Raw genomic sequence first — 18,822 nt, 5'->3', positions numbered from 1 at the left:
AAAGCAACTTAGAATTTGAAACCAAGATAAATTTCATGGATTTACTACTTTAAACTCCTCCTTAAGATCATATGTAAGCTTCTCAAAACGACGTGTAAGAATTAACGGGAACAAAATAAACAAGCCTATATATGGTTTTAGTGTTATCACAAAACAAATTTATAGAAATTAAACTAAAGGTCTATTAGTTGAAATCTTTACAAGAGAAAATACCACTAAAATACATTAAACTACAGTCATAAAACTTCAACACAAGAACATGAACTATACCCTTTGAAAGGGTACTCATAGTTTTGGTATCTGACTGGTATTTCAGTACTGGTACCATTGGAAATCCCATCCCAGAATTGTCCCGTCCCATTTATTATTCGGTACCAAAATAAGATCCCAATACCGTCCCATTAATTAATGGGACGGTCCGGTGTTTTAGCGGGACAGTTTTGTGACAGTTCCCGGTTCTGATCCCAAATTGACACCCTTACATAGCAATAGTCAGCAAGCAAGTGATTAGCACTTCACCCATGTGTAGGGATATAAATGGATCGGATTCGGCTCGGACACAGATCAGATGTGATCGGATCCGGATATTCCCTTGGCAAATACGGATACCTCTAAACGGATTCGGCTGCAGATCGAATTCGGATCTTTGACTATCCGTTTACATCTCTGCCTTTTATAACCCGGACCTTCCCTAACGGATACAATTCATTGTCAATCCATAGCTCTTATATCATGATTCTTTTTTTCTCATATTCTAGAACTAATTGAATCTTCAAAAACCCTCAAGTTCATTATTTACTTAATTTTTTTATTATTAAGTATTCAAATATTTGTATAGACTGAATTTTTATCAAAGTATTCAGATTTTTTTCCGGATATCTCTAAACTAATACAATGTCCCTAAACGTATACGAATGCGGATCGAATTTCGAATTTTCGATTATCCATTTACGTCCCAACCCATGGGTCCATCACCAGTGCGGTCGGGTGTTCTCAAGATTAGACACGTGGTGTTTGCTGGTAAGAAGCGGCAAAGAATCCGAAGAAATCCGTTTAATAATGTCGCCAGGAAAATATAAGAACAAGAGGCGCGCTCTTTCTAAACTTCTTCTGGATAAAGGAATTTAGAATCGAAGTTCTTCATCGACAGGAGAGTCGACCACCGCTGCGTATTCCCCGTCGTCCTTGTCGCTCGAATTCAAGCAATCATGCCAGGAAATCCTGGTTGCACGGTATATATAGGTTAGTTTAATGTCTGAGGTTGATTTGATGTTTCCTTGTTTTGATCTCTCTTCTGTCTTAAATCTCATTGTTTTCTTGTTGCTTTCATTGTTCTTCTTTCTCTTTCCTGTAATGTTGAATATGTTTAATATAATTCAAAGTACTTGGATCTAATTTACGTTCCCTTGATATTGAAGGTACGCCAAACCCTAGGGTTTTCTAGTTCGATTTGTTTCTGTCACGTAGGTCTCGGCATCAAGATTTCTTAGTCTTTTAGTTAACTATTTTTCTCATGTATAAGTCTGGACTCTGAAAAATATGGAGATTAGTAACATATTTCCTTATTGGAGATCAGAAATTGTTGTTCTTCTACCATCATGAAAACCGCCTTTCTCCTAGTCTGATATCTTTGAATTGCTGTATGAAGTTGAATCAGTGGGAAATCTCGTGCTTTCTGCGTGGCCGTATATTGTTAGGCAGATTGGATAGTCTTCTCTGAATTATAGCATTACAGCAAGACTGTTGAATATTTTTTTTTGGGTGTTATGAATTGCAGTCTGTTCTAGTCATAGTAATAGAAATCCGAAGTTTAAATTAATGGAGTTGAACCTCAGGTTTCCTAGAGATTATGCATGCCATGTTATTTTATGTTCCTTGGTCACTGGAATTTTACTGTAAGATCTATTTGTTAGTTCTTGTGCTACCCCCCCCCCCCCCCCCAAAAAAAAAAAAAAGAAGAAAGAAGGGTTGAGTTATCATTGCATCCTTTGAACATTTTGATTTGTTTCCCTTTTCCTCTTTGAGTGTTATGTCATCTATGATAACATTCCAAATTAATTTATACATATTAACATTAAGGGAAAAGATTTGTGCACTGGAAATTCCGTGCATCGATTCATAAATGGGGGGGGTGGTTATAGTCATTTTGGATGGGCATTTATGCTCATCTGATGATATTTAATGCCGGTCATACATAAAAACTTTTGCCTTAACATTAATATTGCTTTCTCAACAATTTCTCGAAGCAAAGTACTAGATGCTTGTAGGTTTCTTTGCTTCTTTTAATGGTTCCAAAATTGATTCTCATTGTCTTCACAGGCATTTGGTTTTGAAACTTTCCTTGATGTGTGTAGCAAGTATCCATAGGCTGTAATATCCAGAAAACCCTAAAATTGTAAATGGTTTTGGCATGAGTACACATATGGTGGGGGTTGTGGGGTGCCTTTTTTTTTGTGTGTGTGGGGTAACCAGTGGTTGTTAGAGTACCAGAGTTGAAGATGGGGCACTATGGATGTGTTGCAATTGACCACTCTGCACCATTAATGGATTTGATGAATCTTTCTTGAATCAGGAATATACCATGTTTGGCAGTTTCATTTCATACCTTGGCTGCTTGTACTGTTGAACATGGTCCTTTCCTTTAGATGTCTCTTGAGGATCAGTTGATGCAGGAGCGCTTTTATGGGTCGGCTTGAACCCGTTTGAGAACCCAGTTCGAGAACCGGGTCCAATTGATTTTTGGGTTCAGTAGAATATGTAGTTTATTAGGGTTTTTATTTATCTTGTAATCTTTTAGTTAGGCTAGAGTTTCATTCCTTCTAATTTTAAAGTTTGATTCCATTTTAATTGGGTTAGGTAATTAGGAGGTAGATTTTAGTTCTATTACTGTTTCAGACTTCAATTAAGGAACTCTTAACTTCTTTTTTATATATATGCTTGTAACCCAATTCGGTGGGCAGATTGAAAGAATGAATTGAAGTTTGAGTTTGTATGGTGTGCCTGCGTGGTCTGGTTTGTGTGATTCCTTCTCCCCCCCTTCTTCCATTCAAATCCTCTCCTCTTTCTTCATTCCTCTCTCCTTGTTCTTTTCTGGTTCCCTCTTTCTTCCATCCCCTGTTTTGGTTCACAACAGTTCCCCATGGTTGTGAATTAATCTTCTTCATTCCTTCTTCTTTTCCCCCCATCTTCTAGGCGTAGGACTACCAGCCCTAGGTGACTGTAGTCTCTGAAAACCTCAGTCCCCAAATACTTCCTGTGGTGGAATATCAAGTTGAGAGAAATACTAACCTCTGGTTACCTCGAGAAGCAACTTCAGGTGGGTTAATTTGATGCATCGAGTACTGTTTCACCAGACTGTATTTCATAGGACTGAAGTAGAGCGACATTCTCACAAAATCTGTGCTCCATCGGAGTGCTGTGGAGGAAGATCCAACTCCCATCGTGTTTTGGTTTTCCGCCTCTGGTTTATGCTAGAGGTTGAAGACGACAACCCCCAAACGTCCTCCACGGTTCCTTTTACTCTCACCCACAGCTATCCCAGCTGTTGAACAGGGTTTTTACTCCCATAATTGAGCGCAAGAATGCCTCAAAATTTCACTCATTAATTCTGTATTGGTCTCTTATCTTCTTCATGCTTCTCTCTGCCGTCTCTGGGCTGGGGCTGCCTTAGGTGATGCTCCATTGAACCAACAAAAACTTGCCATATCATCAGACCAGGCTGCCTCTCACAGCAATCGAATCCCACAACCTTGCTGGGCTGGTTTTGGGGTTTGTTTCTGCGGCTACATATGGACTTGTGATCTACATTAGAGTATCTCCCCCGAACCCTCGCCATGGACCCACTAGCTTGCTGAAGCCCCCGGTAACGAAGATAACGCGCAAGGTGGGCCAATTCCTCTGGGCCTCAAGGCCTCGGGCCCTACGGCCTCTTAATTGCCCTTCGGAATCAGTCCACTAATGCAAGCGATGGAATACAAAGAGATCGTACCCCTAACAGTTGTAACTGTGGTCAGACTGCTGAACCATTTGGTTTCTGGACTGGGTAGTTCAGGTTGAATTCCAATTTCTCTCATCCCTTTCCTTAGATTGTATAAGTGTTAAAGACCTATTGCTCTCTCAGATTCTCCCTGTTTCTCTTTCTAGGGAAGATTTTGAGAGTCAGGGTATTTAGAGACACATAGTGACTTGTTTTTTTTTTTTTTTTTTTAATTTAAAAAAAAGAGAAAATTTTTAATCTGGAAAGATAGCTAGGGGATGGCTGTTCTATTGTGAACTGTAAATGGTCTGGATGGTGTAGTATTTTGAATGATTTCTCTGAATTTTCAGTTGTTCTGCAGCCAGGGTTTTTTATCCAGGTAGTTCCACACCTGTAATTCTATCTGGTTCTTGGTTTGGGCGATCAGACCATCTGATTCAGTCTGCAAGATAAAGTTTACTACTTATGTTATTGGGCATTCTTGTCATGGTTGACTTGGCATATAAGATTTTGGTGATACTTTTTTCTTGGTTGAAATCTCTCAGATTTTGTTGAATGAGACCTCAACGTAATTCCTGTTGTTGTTTTCTCTAGACCCTCTTCAAAATGGTGAAAGGTTTCCTGGGCTGTGCAGATTGGGTGCAAACCATGTAACTTTATTTGGTCTGCATGCGTAGTTATGTCAAGTGGATCACAATGGCCATATCAGTCGGGTTGACTCAGGGTCGACTGGGATCATTCTCTGTTAACTTGCTTAACCCCCCCCCCCCCCCAACAGGTCAAAACTCTGTTGAAACAGGTCTGGAGGACCACTGTTGTGCCTGAGTTTGGACTAACATGGCCAAAATTCAGCATAGTTGATTCAGGATGTATAGGTCGTATCTCAATTGGCAGTAGCCGGTCTAATCCCCGAGTCCGAGCCCTAAATCCTTGGTCATGTATCTGATGGCCTTGGATATTAGTGGCTTAGTGCATGTCTCATTGTACTTACATTGGGAAGCAAAACCATTTTCCATTTAAAAGTAAACATGTTTATGAAGTTGAATCTGTTTCTGGACTATGGTTTCCTCCAGCTCAATTGGAACCACTGCTTTCTTCACAAACTACTACCCTCTTCACTGTTGGGACCAATCTCAGGATCCTTCACCAGTTATCCTTCTTAATATGGATCACCATTTCAATTGGACTTTGGGTATGTTTCTTCACTTTCTTACAAAAGCACATAGAGGTCCTCAAAAACATGAATTTCCCTTTTTCCACAGGAGAGAGCTGATCACCAATACATCCGTGTGTATTTTTTGTTTGATTCTGTCATAGAAATAATTCCCTCAGTATGTGTTCTGGTCAATGTTCTTCTTCGGAGTTAGCAATTTGTTTCAAATGCTGTTCTATTTAGCAACCTGCCAGAACAATTAAGGGGAATTCCTGAAATTTTGCCACCAGTCAACTCACTTAATCTGACAGGAATTGACTATTCCGACTGCTGAAAATGTTGGTCTCTGCAAAACATTTAGATACTTTTGACTCTAAAACTGCCAGGAATGGTCTATTCCGACTGCTGAAATTGTTGGTCTGCAAAACATTTAGATATTTTTGACCTCTATAACTGCCAATGGTGATGCAGTGGGAAAAGCTTATGTGTCTGACCTTCTAACCTTTGGAACACCAGAGGATTTTCTTTTCTTATTCTGTTACTAATTTTCTTGTATTTATTATTTAATCTTTATTTTTTCCCTTCAATTGAATTCGACATCCACCCCCACCCTCCAATCTGGTTTCTCATAGGTCTAAATTTCTGTCTTACTTTTTGTGCTCCCAAATGTAACCCTTGATTTTCACCGTTTTGTGAGCCCAAATACCCCATTCATTGCTTAAGACCTGCACTTTTTCTTGTAACTATCATAATCGCCCCAACCAGAGAAGCTTTTCTAATTGATTGGAGAAATCCAGTCTGACACTGTAGTCCAGTCCTTGGTCGAATGATCCCTCTTTTTTTTTTTTAATATTTGGGAGGGGGATGAGGTTTATCAAAAATTTTCTTGGATCCTGATTTCCCTATTTTCTGGAAATTTTTCAATTGAATTGACAAGTTTTTCTAACTTAAGACAATTCTGTTCATATTTCATTTGGGTTTGAATCTTGTTTTTTAATTGTTTCTGGGACAAAAAATTTTAAAATTTTAAAAAACACTTAATGAACACTTCCTCAATTACAACTTTTAAACCTCGAATTCTCTTGTTTCCCTAAACTTGTCTAGCTGTCATACATCAAATAGCAAGATCCTCTATACTAACAATTTGGACTGGGTTGCCTGGGTTCTGATGGTGAGCTGGGAAAACTAGTCCTCCTCTGGACGAGGTGGTTAAGGTGGTTGAGGGTGTCAGTTGAAAGAATGTGAGCATGTTACTCTGTGTGTGTGTGTGCTTCTAGCATGAATATTTATTCTTACTCATTCAGATATGACAATGAATCTGCCTCTCGCATTGCTTCTTTGTTCAAATAGTAATTGTGCATTTGTGCCCCGGTCCTAGGTTTTTTTTTTTTAATCCAAGTGCTGGTACTGTGTTGCTGTTCTTTCTCTTCTTCAAAACTGTCAGTGTGCCAGCTGATACCAGGTCTAGGAATTTTGAGGAACTTAGAGACAATCTCTAATATAGTAATAATTTCTTCTACGTCCAACATTTTGGTTTTTGCTGCAACTGACTCTTTTTCACTCTCACTGTTAATGACACCCATAATCATTCACTGGGGATTAGGCAAATGCTGCTCCAGTTACTCCAACCATTTCTTTTATAACTTCTGATCTTCTAGAGTGATTCTTGTAGGTTCTTGGATTCTTAAAAGAAATTGTTTCATTGAAACTTTAATACAAACCATGAATGTTCCCCAAAAAGAATGAGAAATGATTACCGTGTAAGTTATATGTCAAATTTAGTGGTTGTTTTAATTGTATCGCCCAGCATGTAGCTCGTGCTTTTTTCAATGATCCTTATGTTTCAAACAAATTTAATCATTTACCATTATATTGACAGTGGAAGTGTCTGATGCAATTGCACTAGCCTGGTTGGACCGATATGAACCAATTCGGAAGCCCAAGTCAAGGAGAATCAGGCCAAAACTTGGTTTTCAGTCCATTTAGTGGTATTTCTTTATCTTTCGGGTTATTTTTGTAATCTGATATTTAATTGTCAGTAGGGAGTTAGCTATCAATAGGAGAGTTTCTGATGGATTCCTAGGTGGTTTCAGAAATCCCAAGTTATCCAAAACCGTAGTGAAGTAAAAAGAACCAGATTTGAGAGAAATTTAATAACAGACAATCAGCAACTTAGATGGACCTCTGGTTGAAGGTCAGACTTAGGGATGGAAATAAAGCCTGAAACTCCGGCCCAGATCCAAAGGTCTGATCTGAAGTTATGATGGTATCCTAGTAGGAAAAGGATACTTGAAACGGAATTCCGGAATTGAAAATTGATGGCAGATTTTAATGGCCTCAAATGAGTAATCAAAAGTGCATCAAAATGTCAACAGAATTCAGCAATAGTATCAGGGTACCAATCTGGAACAGGATACCAAATCTGATCTTAAAATTTGGTAGCAACCCTTGGTGAGATTCTAAGGTAGGGCTGATGGGATTTCATCTAGTTCCAGGTGAGATGCTTGGTTCATATCCATCTTTCTTCCATTCTTCTTATACCCACCATTGACTTAGGTTAGTAGTTTCTGGTTTTCCGTTCAGCAATTCTTTATGTTCTAGTTGCTGAAATTTTAATTTCTCTATTGTTTCAATATGTGATTTCAAATCTGATTTCATATTTGGCTGGGCAGAATTCTCATGAAAATCACCTTGCATGTGACCTTCTAGAAGGGAAGAAGAATAGTTGCATGTTTTAGCCTTTTAGGGTTTTAATGGATTCTATGGTATTAATGGTGGATGAGGAAAGTAGTAATGATTGGCTATTGCCAATGAGGATTGATGGGACTGGGTTTAGAGGATTAGGAGAAGAAGGGTGATTGTTGAAACTGTAAAGTACTTACTTGAACACTGATCTTCAATGGCAGCAGCTTTGAAGATGAACAATGGGGTCTCCCGATCTTCACGATGCAAGGAGATAAGTAGCAGCCCTCCTGATCTTCACGATGCAAGGAGTCGATTGGAGATCTACCAATCCTTTCCACCTTGATAGAACCCACAAGGATGCAATGCTCTCAAGGAGCAGCAGCAGCTATGGTAGCAAGCAAAAGCCTTTTCATTTATCAAATTCGTATTCAATACTTGCCTCCCTTACAACCTTATATAAAAGACTCAAAATTAGATTCCTACACTAAAAAGGAAAGGCCTAACCCATTCCTTAACCTACTAGGTAACTTAAACTGACTAGGAAACTGAAATAGACTCAAAATAGAGTCCTAATCCAGCCCAACTAAACAACTAAAAAAAAAACTAATAAAATCACTTAAATTGAATCACTGGTACAAACCAGCTTTGGACCGGTTTAATTTAAAACATTAAAAACATGAAAATAAACCAAGTATGGGGCTAATCCCGTATGCAACTCATGCACCCCAACTTTAGGCCCATAAAAGTGGCCTATTACATAGAAAACCCATGGGATTAAAGGCCCAACATGTATATAACCCAACCTTAGACTTATTCCAAATAAAAGAAGCCCAGTTTGCTGATAAATCTGCATCAATTCCAACTTTGCATTTTCAAGGTAGGCCTTTTCCTTCAAATTTAATTACTGTTTGCCTTTTCCAAAAGTGTCCGGAACTGTCTAGAAATCACAGAATTGCCACTGTACAATATTCTCGAGATCTTCTCTCTTCGAGTAAGCCCATAGTTACCTAATTAGGGTTTTGGACCCTAGCTGGCACCGGTGTCAGAATGGTTTGAAATTTAACCTATGATTAGTTAATGACATAAACATGTTCACTACTATATTCTTGAGATCTTATCTCTTCGAGTGGGCCCATAATTACCTAATTAGGGTTTTGGACCCTAGCTGGCACCGGTGTCAGAATAGTTTGAAATTTAACCTATGATTAGCTAATGACATAAACATGTTCACAGAGTTTGAGCCTCACTAGACACTTCAAACATGATAAAAAATTGCTGTTCCCACACTTGTGGTGTAGGAAACCCTCCTAATTTTAGAGAGAGAAAAGAAACACTCTGAAAGAGCCCCCCAAAAAAAAAAAGAATGAAGAAAGTTAGAGTCTCAAAGGGGAAAAGAAAAAGAAAAAAGAAACTCCTCAGAGTCACGTTAGATAAGTTATACCAAATGCCATCAGTGTCCACAATTGAGTCTTTTCTTCTATAGTTGTGTCTTTCTGTGAGTATCGGTCCTGGCATGCAGCTGCACTTAGGTTATAGTAATACGGATGTCAACTTCTATATGACCTTGATTTTATCTATCATTCAATGATGTAAGGGGGTTATTTGTGTTAACTGAGGTAGTAAAGGTAGTATTTGTGGCTGTTGCAGTGCTTTCAAAATACTGAGTTGGTAACATTCTGCTGCTCTATGAGCTATTCCCTAATGTGTGCTCATCATCTGTGTTTTACTTTGAATTCTCTAATTGCCTCTCTATCGCCCCTTTTGTTTTAATACACATTTTGTTCCAACTGTAGTTGTGTTACATAGGTTTGGCTTATTGACATTCATTCACTATAGACATCTATTTGGTTTCATTGACTTGGAATCTTTAATAGGTAACCTGGATGAGAAGGTTTCTGATAAGGTCTTGTATGAGATCCTTATTCAAGTGGGGCGGGTAGTCGATTTGTACATACCTCGAGACAAGGAAACCAATCGACCCAAAGGCTATGCATTTGCAGAATACGAAACTGAGGAGGTAGCAGATTATGCTGTCCGGCTTTTCTCTGGCCTTGTCACTCTCTACAACAGGACACTGAAATTTGCGGTGCGTTCTTGTTGCTTCAAATTTATAAATTTTTTCTATTTTTTTTTCCTGCAACTTGGCAAAAGAGTGATTTCAAACTAAGGCATATGTGATGGTTAGTGAAGAAATGGTTTTTGTTTCCTGGTTGTGTTAGGATTCTGATTTTCAGTGATCTGTTATATATATATATATATATATATATATATATATATAAAGGCCTCTGTATTCTGTTTTGAGTTTCACATTCTATAAAATTAACATGGGCTATGAAACAGATATCTGGGCAAGATAAGCCCTCGCAGAACTTGTCCTCGCCATTCACGCCTACATTAAACTCAGTTCCTAAGCCACGATTTCACCCTCTACAACTTAATGGTACAGAATCTTTCCAGCATCCATTGAAGTTATCCCCATCATGCAGTACCCCACCAAATTATGCACAAGGTGATATGTTCTTTCATGCTCCCTACTCTTTCTAAGAAACTCCATGGTTCTTTTCTTTCTTATTGTTCAACGATTTTTTTCTTTCTTTTATACAGAGCCTCCTCCCCCTGGATATAACATATATAGATCAGATTTCTACGGCAAGAACTATGATTACAGTCGGAGGGTATTCGGGGCAACTTTGAGTAGTATTGGCCCCTATAGTCCAGGACGAACACCATATGATTCCAGAAAATAAATCAATTTCCTTCCAAAATGAGATTGAACACTGATAATGTTAGCTTTCACATCTAGTGCAGAGAGTAGGTTGGCAATAGATGTCAGAGCGGTAAAGCTGTTGGCTAGTGCTGAGAGTAGGTATCACCTCAGTTGTGTGGCCAGCGGGCAATTGTCGAAGGTTAGCAATTGACAGGTCTGTGCAGTAAAGTGGTTGGCTAGTTATTCTCCTTGGGGGTTTTGGGGCTAGTACTGTTTGCATTTGGTGATTTGTCGGATGACATTAATCTCCTTGCCCAGTGCATTTGATCTGAAAAGATGGTTCTGTTTTTAATATTGAAATCTCTTGCTTCTGTGATTACATATTAGGAAGACCCAGTCAGGTAACAAAGTAGTCCCTATACGTGGTGTATGTTGTTATTCTGATGAGGAGGTTACTTTGTTTAGATTTGTTCGTTTCATTTGAGTATGATTTCTTAGACTTTAGTTCTAAATTAGACTTCTCCATCATTGTGGGTAAAGTGAGTAGTAGGGTTACAGAACTTGTAAGCTTAAGTGTGAGTTTTCTTTGCTAATTACATGTTCACGCACTTGAGGTAAAAACTACTCTTTGGAGCATGGTTTTCTGTGTCAGCTTGTTAAATTAGTAAGGGAAATTATCTTGGGTAGTGTGAACACAGTGAATCCTATAACAACGGAAGGAGCTTCAATTTTGTGAATCCTTCTACTGTATACTAATTGATTGTGGCAAATACATGTTGGCTGTTCATTATGGTATATGATAGTTATGCATGGTTATCCAGTGATCTAAATGTGTGTTTCGATTGGGATTGAAACACTTTGACCATGGACCAGATGTGCCTGATGACCCTTTGGCTGGGTTTTTGGATGGCTAGTGCTGGTATTCATTTTTTATTTTTTTTTATGAGGAGAAAATATTATATTCATTGGGGCCAAAGTATCCTTTAAAACAGATTAACATGACTTATAGTTCAAATTTATTATGTAATTATTTGTGACTATTTTGAGTTGATGCAGAGTCCAACCTCCTTTTTTGTTCTTATTCCTATCTTTTTTAACCCTTGTTGGTTTGGATTTTTTACTTTAATTACCCAACTAAATAAGGTTGAAGTTGACAGCTTAGTTCTTCAGTGTTTTCTTGTATATCTGTTAAGGAAATGGTGGTGTCCAACTCAAAACCCGAGCTTCAGGTTGGAGAGGCCTTTCATGGTGTCTTAAACCTATAGTCCAGCAAATACATACTACCTGGACGATATGTGACTAAAAACTCTCCATTCCTAGCATTTTGTTGCATTAAATTCCTTCCAACTCCCAGTTTTGGCCCACATAGTCGGTCATGAACATTCTGTCTGATACCATTTGATGGCATCTAACCCAGAAATCCTAGTTTCTGGGTGGTGATTATTCCTATAGTCACAAGTCATCATACAGTTATACACTACACGACCTGGGATTAAACCTCCTATTTTTTATTATGGAGCTGCACTCATTAAGATTAATTTTATTCTTTATTACTTCTTAAATTAAAGCCACTGTCTATAGAACATAATCCATCTCATCTATTCTACCCAAAGATGGATCTTTACTCACTTTACCAGCCGAGCAAAGAATTTTTAAACACCCCTCCCCTTGTGGAGTCAAGGGTAAGATCAAGGCCATTAACCTACCTCTAATTTTGTTTCTTGAATAAACTATCTTCTGGAAAAAAAAAGAAGGTAAATTTAGGGGTGTCAACCTATTGGTCTTGATTAAGCCTTAATCAGTCTTGCATAGGTGAGGGCCACGACCGAAATTGATAGATTATCTAATTGGTCTACAAGGTCCTAGACTGAGATTGATAAGCAAGTGGCCCGTCAGTTAATGTGATAAATCAGTCTCGCTAGAGAAGATATGGAAGGGGAACAAGGAAGAGTACTCAGTGAGGTGGAAGACAGGAGGGGATAATGAGTTGGTAAGGGCCCGATGAATTGTGATGGATCTGGCAAGTGCTTTCGAAGTTTGGAAAGTTTCTCCTATGAATATGGGGTGTTGGGTTTCGTAGGAGTCAGGGAGGGAAGACTATGGTCTGTGGTGGTGGGGGGTGGTAGCGGAGCAGTGACCTTCCTTGGAAATACTTTGACTTAGATGTAGCAACCCAGCCCTAGAATGGGAAGAGAATGGGGAAAAAATTACGGATCAGGATCGTCTCCACGGAGCAGGGAATTGCTAGGGTGCTGCCAGCCGTTGAGCTGTGCTGCACTCATCCCTAGGTGTGTGCCGAGATGTGTGTGGCACAGCTCAGCCGCTGGATACCCCCTGGCAGCACCCTGGACGCACTTCTCCCTGGAGACGAGCTCAATGGCAAGTAGAAATGAAATGTTGGAGTTGTACCAATGTTGGATAGAGAATACTTTCCTCTCTTAGGTTCTGTTGTTTGGAGGACCATTCAGTGGTGATGCTAATGAATGTACAAGGGAAAGGGGAAAGAGGAAGAAGAGAAGAAGAGAAGAAGTTGAAGTTGTGAGGTAGGCTTGACTAGCCGTATTGTCGGAGATTGTTCTGCGCTTGGTCGAAGGTTCCATGATACTTGAAGATTGGGTATGACGAGTTCCTGAGATTGGATGCGTTCGTTGGTTTCTTAAAGGCTTTGGTCTTGTTGGCTCCTCCAAGGCTTCAAACTCACTGATTCCTCGAAGGGTTAGTTGGCGACTGACAGGGGAGAGAGGTTAGGGTAGAGCCGGAAGCAGAGAGGGTTTATTGGTGACCCTTTTTTAATTTGTGTATCCATTTTTTTATAATAATAGTAATAAAAACCAAATATATTAATTTGTATATCCATTTTTGTTTATCTATTTTTTTTTAATATTTATAGGGAGAGGAATCTACAAACTAGCGTTGTATAATGGAATTTTACACACTAGCATTCTATTGACTGTTGGATGAACTACAAAGCATCTCAACCATACATTCCATCAAACTGTTGTATCTCTCTTCCTCCATTGCCATTGGGCTTCCTCCTATCTCTCTCTTTGATCCATTTATGCCAACTGTCCCCGATCCTTACTGCCCCTACCTTTTGGAATGAACATCAGATTGGCCTTGCTGTTTAATCGATTGGAATATGATGGTCTTGACGTCTATCTGCAGATGGAGAGGTGGGATACCGTTCTCGTACGGTAACTCACAGCCATCCAGATGGAATCCGCTTCATGTGGGTCTTACAGAGTGGATTCCATCTGGACAGCTGTGAGCCGTCGAGATCCTAACTCGCAGCTTGAGAGAAGCGCAGCAACCGATTTTCCGATCAATCCACCGAGGGAAACAAATTGTGTGACGTAGGTTCATGGAGAAGAAAATCTCAACGAGGTCTGAGTTATGACGTCATTCACTCGGCCTTCTTAAACACAAATCATTCCATATTTTTAATTTTTCATTCCTATCCCCTTCTCCTTCCCAATAGTAATTTTCATACAATTTAATCTCAACATTTATCCATTCAATTATATTCTGAACGGACGAGGGGGGAAAAAATGTCGTTACAATTTACAAATAGTTAATGATTTCTTTTTATTTATTCTAAAGAAGAAGAAAAATCTTGTGCGAGGTGGATTTGTTGACGATATTGAGTTGGTTTGTAGAGAGAGAGAGAGAGAGACAGCTTGTTGAGAGGGAAGGTGGAGGGGAGATGCGACGCAGCCGTGGTGGATCGTGGGTGTTGCATCAACAATGGAAACAAATAGATGAGATGTATTCCATTTCATTCCACGATCGATATGATGCTACCATTTCCCCGTATTTATATAAAGGGCAAGTGATCTCTACTTGATCGCATGGTATTTACACAAGCATTTGGGTCAATGGGTGAGCACGCCTACGTATCTACCCAAGGGGTAGAGGCGTCACGGTGCCCTGTGAGAGGGCGTAGGAAACACCACCAAGTGGAGATCTTTTTCCCTTAGATAAATTAAAAATTTTCATTGAAACTACTAAAAAGCTGGCAAATTTTTGTTTTTGAATGGAGCGAGTTTCGCTGCACCCACGGTGAAGAGGAATCTCCATATCCACTCTCATCGGTAGGGACCATTGGATTACATTAAGAAGGGGTAATAATGACCCAAGAGTACAATCACATGGTCACTCCTGCAGTTGGGAAGAAATTTTCTCTCCAATGGTGAAAGAAATCTTTTGCTTTTTGCAACCAAACTGAAATACGGAAATAAAATTACAACTAAGCTTTTAAGTGATAAAAAGGCCTTGCTTAATTGCTGGATAACAAGGGAGGGAAAATAGAATGAAGGGAATAAAATGGTTTGCCTCTGATTTTTCTATATGACATGTATTTTATGGTTGGAAATTTACACACTCAAGTCAACTTCCCCTCCCCCTACCCCAACGAGTCTTAACCAAAACCAGTTTGTTTTACAATATACTTACCCAGGCTACCCTAATACTAAAGAATCTAAGGGCAAAAGGAGACCCTCTTATTGGAAAGTTAAATAAATATTTTCACATTCAATTTTGTCTTTGCCCAGTGGCACTTTGTACATCCTAAATCGTTTTCAAATGTCCCAAACAACACAAAAAAGGTAATTGAGATACTAAGTGATGGCAAATGGGAACAAAAATGGCCATCTAAAGACTCATTTCTTTGTGTCCTTCCCCTTCTGCTCAACTATTGTCTAAAGGGTTGTCTCTTTGGTCCAAATTTTCTTATTGTATTCATTTGTTTGTCCATTTAAACTTCCATTCTATTTTCTTTTCTTTTTTTTATTTTTTTACTTTCGAAGTATTCGAGTCCTGTACAAGTTCATAGACTGTATCCCTCTATCCCATCCATCAAGATGCTCTTGTCTTTTTCTTTTTTTTCTTTTAACATTTTTTATAGGACCAAAATTTTCTTATTACCCACGGCAAAGAGAAAATCTCATAATTCATGAGATCTGATCTTTTGATTGGATTAAGAATAAGATATTTTGGACCAGGAGGGAGCAAGAATTATGATGGCATTTAGTATTATAGGAGTCAGCTTCAAATCACCTTCGAAGAATCATTAAAAGACAAAAAAATACCTTGGATGAAGAGATTCTCTTCATCTTGGCTAGCGGAAAACTTTCTCCTATTTGATATATGGGGGTTTTTATATTTTCCAATCAATTTTGTCACAATTTTTTCCCAAATCTTTCAACATTATAATTTTAAAGGGTACTCCATGTAAGATTTCTATTGCTATGTCGGCACTCAACATATATAAATTCTTTTTTACCAAAAAAAAAATAAAAATGTCACCATATATATGATACTTTTTGATAAGTAAGCCTCAAGAACTGAATTTGTTTTGCCTACTTTACCCTCGTGACTTTGTATAGTTCAAATTTTATCCTAACCAACATCTCTCTCTAATATTTTCTTTATTTATTTATTATGTTGTAGATGCTGTGCCATGTACAAGTACTCCATAAAGAAGAGCCCCATCAATTCGACTGTGGTCACTTCCACTGAAACTAATCAAAGATTGTGAGATGGCTTTTGGTCCTTGTTTTCAATTACAAAACTGGGAATCTTAGACCCTTGGTTATGCTTATATCTGATTGCTAATCACCAGCAAAATACTTGTAATTCCATTCAAACAATGAATTGTGTATTTTGAAATAAGTTCACTTCAGGTTCTCCTGGGTCTACTACGACTTATACAAATATAAAATTAACAAAATATGAGAAAAATGAGATTCTGTATTGTTCCACTTGTTCTAGGAATCAGATTATAAACTTTAGAATGAGGTTAACACAAATTTATGTTTTACATCTTTGAATAAAGCTTTGAAAATGATGTAAAAATAAAAGCTTTCTGAAAAAGTGATGGATGATTAAAATTTGACATGTGCCAATTTAGATAATTTTCTAGATATCCATCCGTAAAAAACCTATCACATCACCTACTTATGTACAAGTTAGGGGTGTCAATCGGTCGAGCTCGGTTGGCTTTAGTTGGACATATTTGGTTCCCACTAATTTTAGGCCCTTTGTAGTTTCTCTCTGTTTAGGTAATTAGGCTTCTAGGTAACCTGGCCTCGTAGGCCAAGACGTGGATATATTCCTATTTGATCGATCCGTCATTAGTCCATGATTGGGCTCAAGGTAATCGAGCTATAATAAGGATTTAAATAGGTTAATTAAATAATTGGTCTTTAATGCTCCTTAAATTGGTCATAGACGGGCTAATTAGGCTATAAATTTTCAGTGATTGATTGGTCATAGTATTCGGTCAGTCCCAATCCTGATCAAACTACTACTTTGCACCGGGAACGTCTAGTTATTAATTAATCAATGCTTGAGCCCGACACGTTTAGTAATCAGTTAACTTGGTCTTGCTCTTCACCTGACCGATTTAGATCAGGTCTACCGGTGCAGACCAATTTTTTACGCCCCTAGTACAAGTACTCTATGTGGCCAATTTAGACAATTTTTTGAGATATCTTTAGTGTCAGAATTCAAGCAATATGAAATACTGACTAGATATACTTGAGGAAGATGATAACACTTGATCAACAAGAATTTAGTGAGTCTAAAATCTATACAATAGTATTTCTCATCAAAATTGAGGATGAATTGGTTTTTTTTTTACAATCTCTCTTTAATGATTCTCTGAAACCATTTATAATTGGGAGAGAATACCTAATAAAGCCATTCTAATAGAAATCAAATGCCTATAGAGCTCATTTACTCTTCCTTCTAATGGCTTGATCCCTTCCTCTAATTCCCCACAACTTCTATCCAATACCTCAACATTTGCTCTCAAATCACTTTGTTGATACATCTTGTTCTTCATTAGATCTCGCAAATTCCGAGCTGCCACAACCGTTTGACTCAACTCGATTAAACCCGAATCGCCGGATTTTCTTCGTTTCTCCATCTCCTCCTTTACTTCTTTGTGTAATTCATGCAAAGAACCAGACCATGGCGATGTCTCCCGAGTCTGAATCGCCGGCAATCCACGTTTCGACTTGAACGATAGAGCGATTCCAAGTAATCCACATACAAGAAATGCAATGGCCTTGGATCCTCTTAGAACCTCATTCAACTCAATCTCACTTGTGTTTGATGAGGAACCTTGTGTAAAAAATGGTAGCTTCTCACCTAATTTTCTTAGGCTAGAGCTACACTTCTCTAAATCGGCACATCTCTTCTCCATAGATTCACAGGAGTCAAGTACAACTCGGGCACGTTTTAAAACTGACTCATTTGGTTCTAATCTTCCTTCAAAGCAATGCAAGACTATTTTCAAGGACTCAATATAGTTCTTGAGACTCTCTATCCTCTCGTGCAATCGATTGCAGGCATCAAGCAATTCCACAACGTCTTCTATGTAATCTTCGATTACTTTCCGATCTTCTTCTTGACAAACAACGTTAGCAAGAGATTCGATCGTCATTGTTTGGGTGGACAAAGCAACATCTAAAGCATTTACCATCCAATTAGCACTTGCATAGGAATTGGGTTTTTCGCTATGACATCGCAAAGCATCGAGCTCCGATGAAAGCCATCGATCGAACGAGCTCCGGAGTGGCAAAGGAGCTACCGGAGCCGGCGACAACCTCACTGGAAAACGAATTGATGAAAGGGTTCGGAGGAATGCAAATGGCCTCATGTTGTGAGATATGTTACCAAAGGGTGAGAAGGAGAGGAAGAGGAAGAGGAAGAGGGAGAAAGGAAGAAGCTGTACTGGAACACATGGACACCACCACAGCTATATGTAGTTACTTTATAAACCCACTTACAATTTGTCTCAAAAGGCTCATGTGAGCCCACATAGAGGCCAATCAAGGGAGGATATGCCACTACGTCAGCATATTATTCGGTTAGATGGTTCCCCTAATAATTGGGAAGGCTATAGAGTGAGCTGTATTGGGGAGACGTGGTCCATTGATCACCATCCATCCAATGCCACGTATGATGATCTTGGGACCCACATGAATACATAAAATAAAAAAAAGATTTCAAATGGATTACTATGAGAGACTTCAATAATTTGGACAAGTCAAAAAATATGTTATATGTTGTGTTGGTCTCATTGTTGTCCCATTGGGGGGATTAAAATAAGGAAAGGGGACATTGGAAATGAAAGGCAAAAAAAATTAGGGTTTCGTCACCACCTCCGACATAGTTTTAGCAATGGTGGCTACACTACATCTATGCACATTTCATGCAAGACACAAAGCATAGCCTATGTTGTCTCCATGTTTGCCACGTTAGGATCTAAGACCTATTAGATACCCTTTTTTTAAT

The 18,822-nt window shown here is 38.7% G+C and overlaps 1 protein-coding gene across 4 annotated transcripts; it reads left to right on the top strand.

The window, feature by feature from the left end:
• The first annotated feature begins 1,171 nt into the window (after positions 1–1,171).
• LOC122648771 (splicing factor 3B subunit 4) lies at positions 1,172–16,062 on the top strand. 4 transcript variants are annotated; one of them, XM_043842270.1, is made up of 4 exons: positions 1,172–1,242; positions 9,689–9,900; positions 10,155–10,323; positions 15,970–16,062. In XM_043842270.1, exons 1-4 carry the CDS (start codon positions 1,209–1,211, stop codon positions 15,996–15,998), a joined length of 444 nt encoding a protein of 147 aa, XP_043698205.1. In that variant the 5' UTR covers positions 1,172–1,208; the 3' UTR covers positions 15,999–16,062. The 4 variants fall into 4 exon arrangements, with proteins under 4 accessions (XP_043698205.1, XP_043698129.1, XP_043698046.1 ...); XM_043842194.1 differs by having other exon boundaries at positions 10,155–10,326; positions 15,970–16,043; XM_043842111.1 differs by lacking the exon at positions 15,970–16,062 and adding an exon at positions 10,419–10,636.
• Positions 16,063–18,822: the final 2,760 nt, after the last annotated feature.

This window comes from Telopea speciosissima, chromosome 1 (genome assembly GCF_018873765.1).
Source record: "Telopea speciosissima isolate NSW1024214 ecotype Mountain lineage chromosome 1, Tspe_v1, whole genome shotgun sequence".
In the NCBI taxonomy this organism is placed as follows: Eukaryota; Viridiplantae; Streptophyta; class Magnoliopsida; order Proteales; family Proteaceae; genus Telopea; species Telopea speciosissima.
Note: the sequence above shows the minus strand (reverse complement) of the source record. Positions and strands in the feature narration are given on the sequence as shown.

What these genes read in the sequence shown, in the direction of transcription:
- LOC122648771 (XM_043842026.1), top strand. Translation starts at nt 1,209, where the DNA reads ATGCCAGGAAATCCTGGTTGCACGGTATATATAG. An exon ending in ACAGGACACTGAAATTTGCG is followed by an intron (nt 9,901 to 10,154) that starts GTGCGTTCTTGT and finishes GCTATGAAACAG; the next exon opens with ATATCTGGGCAAGATAAGCC. An exon ending in ACCAAATTATGCACAAGGTG is followed by an intron (nt 10,327 to 10,418) that starts ATATGTTCTTTC and finishes TCTTTTATACAG; the next exon opens with AGCCTCCTCCCCCTGGATAT.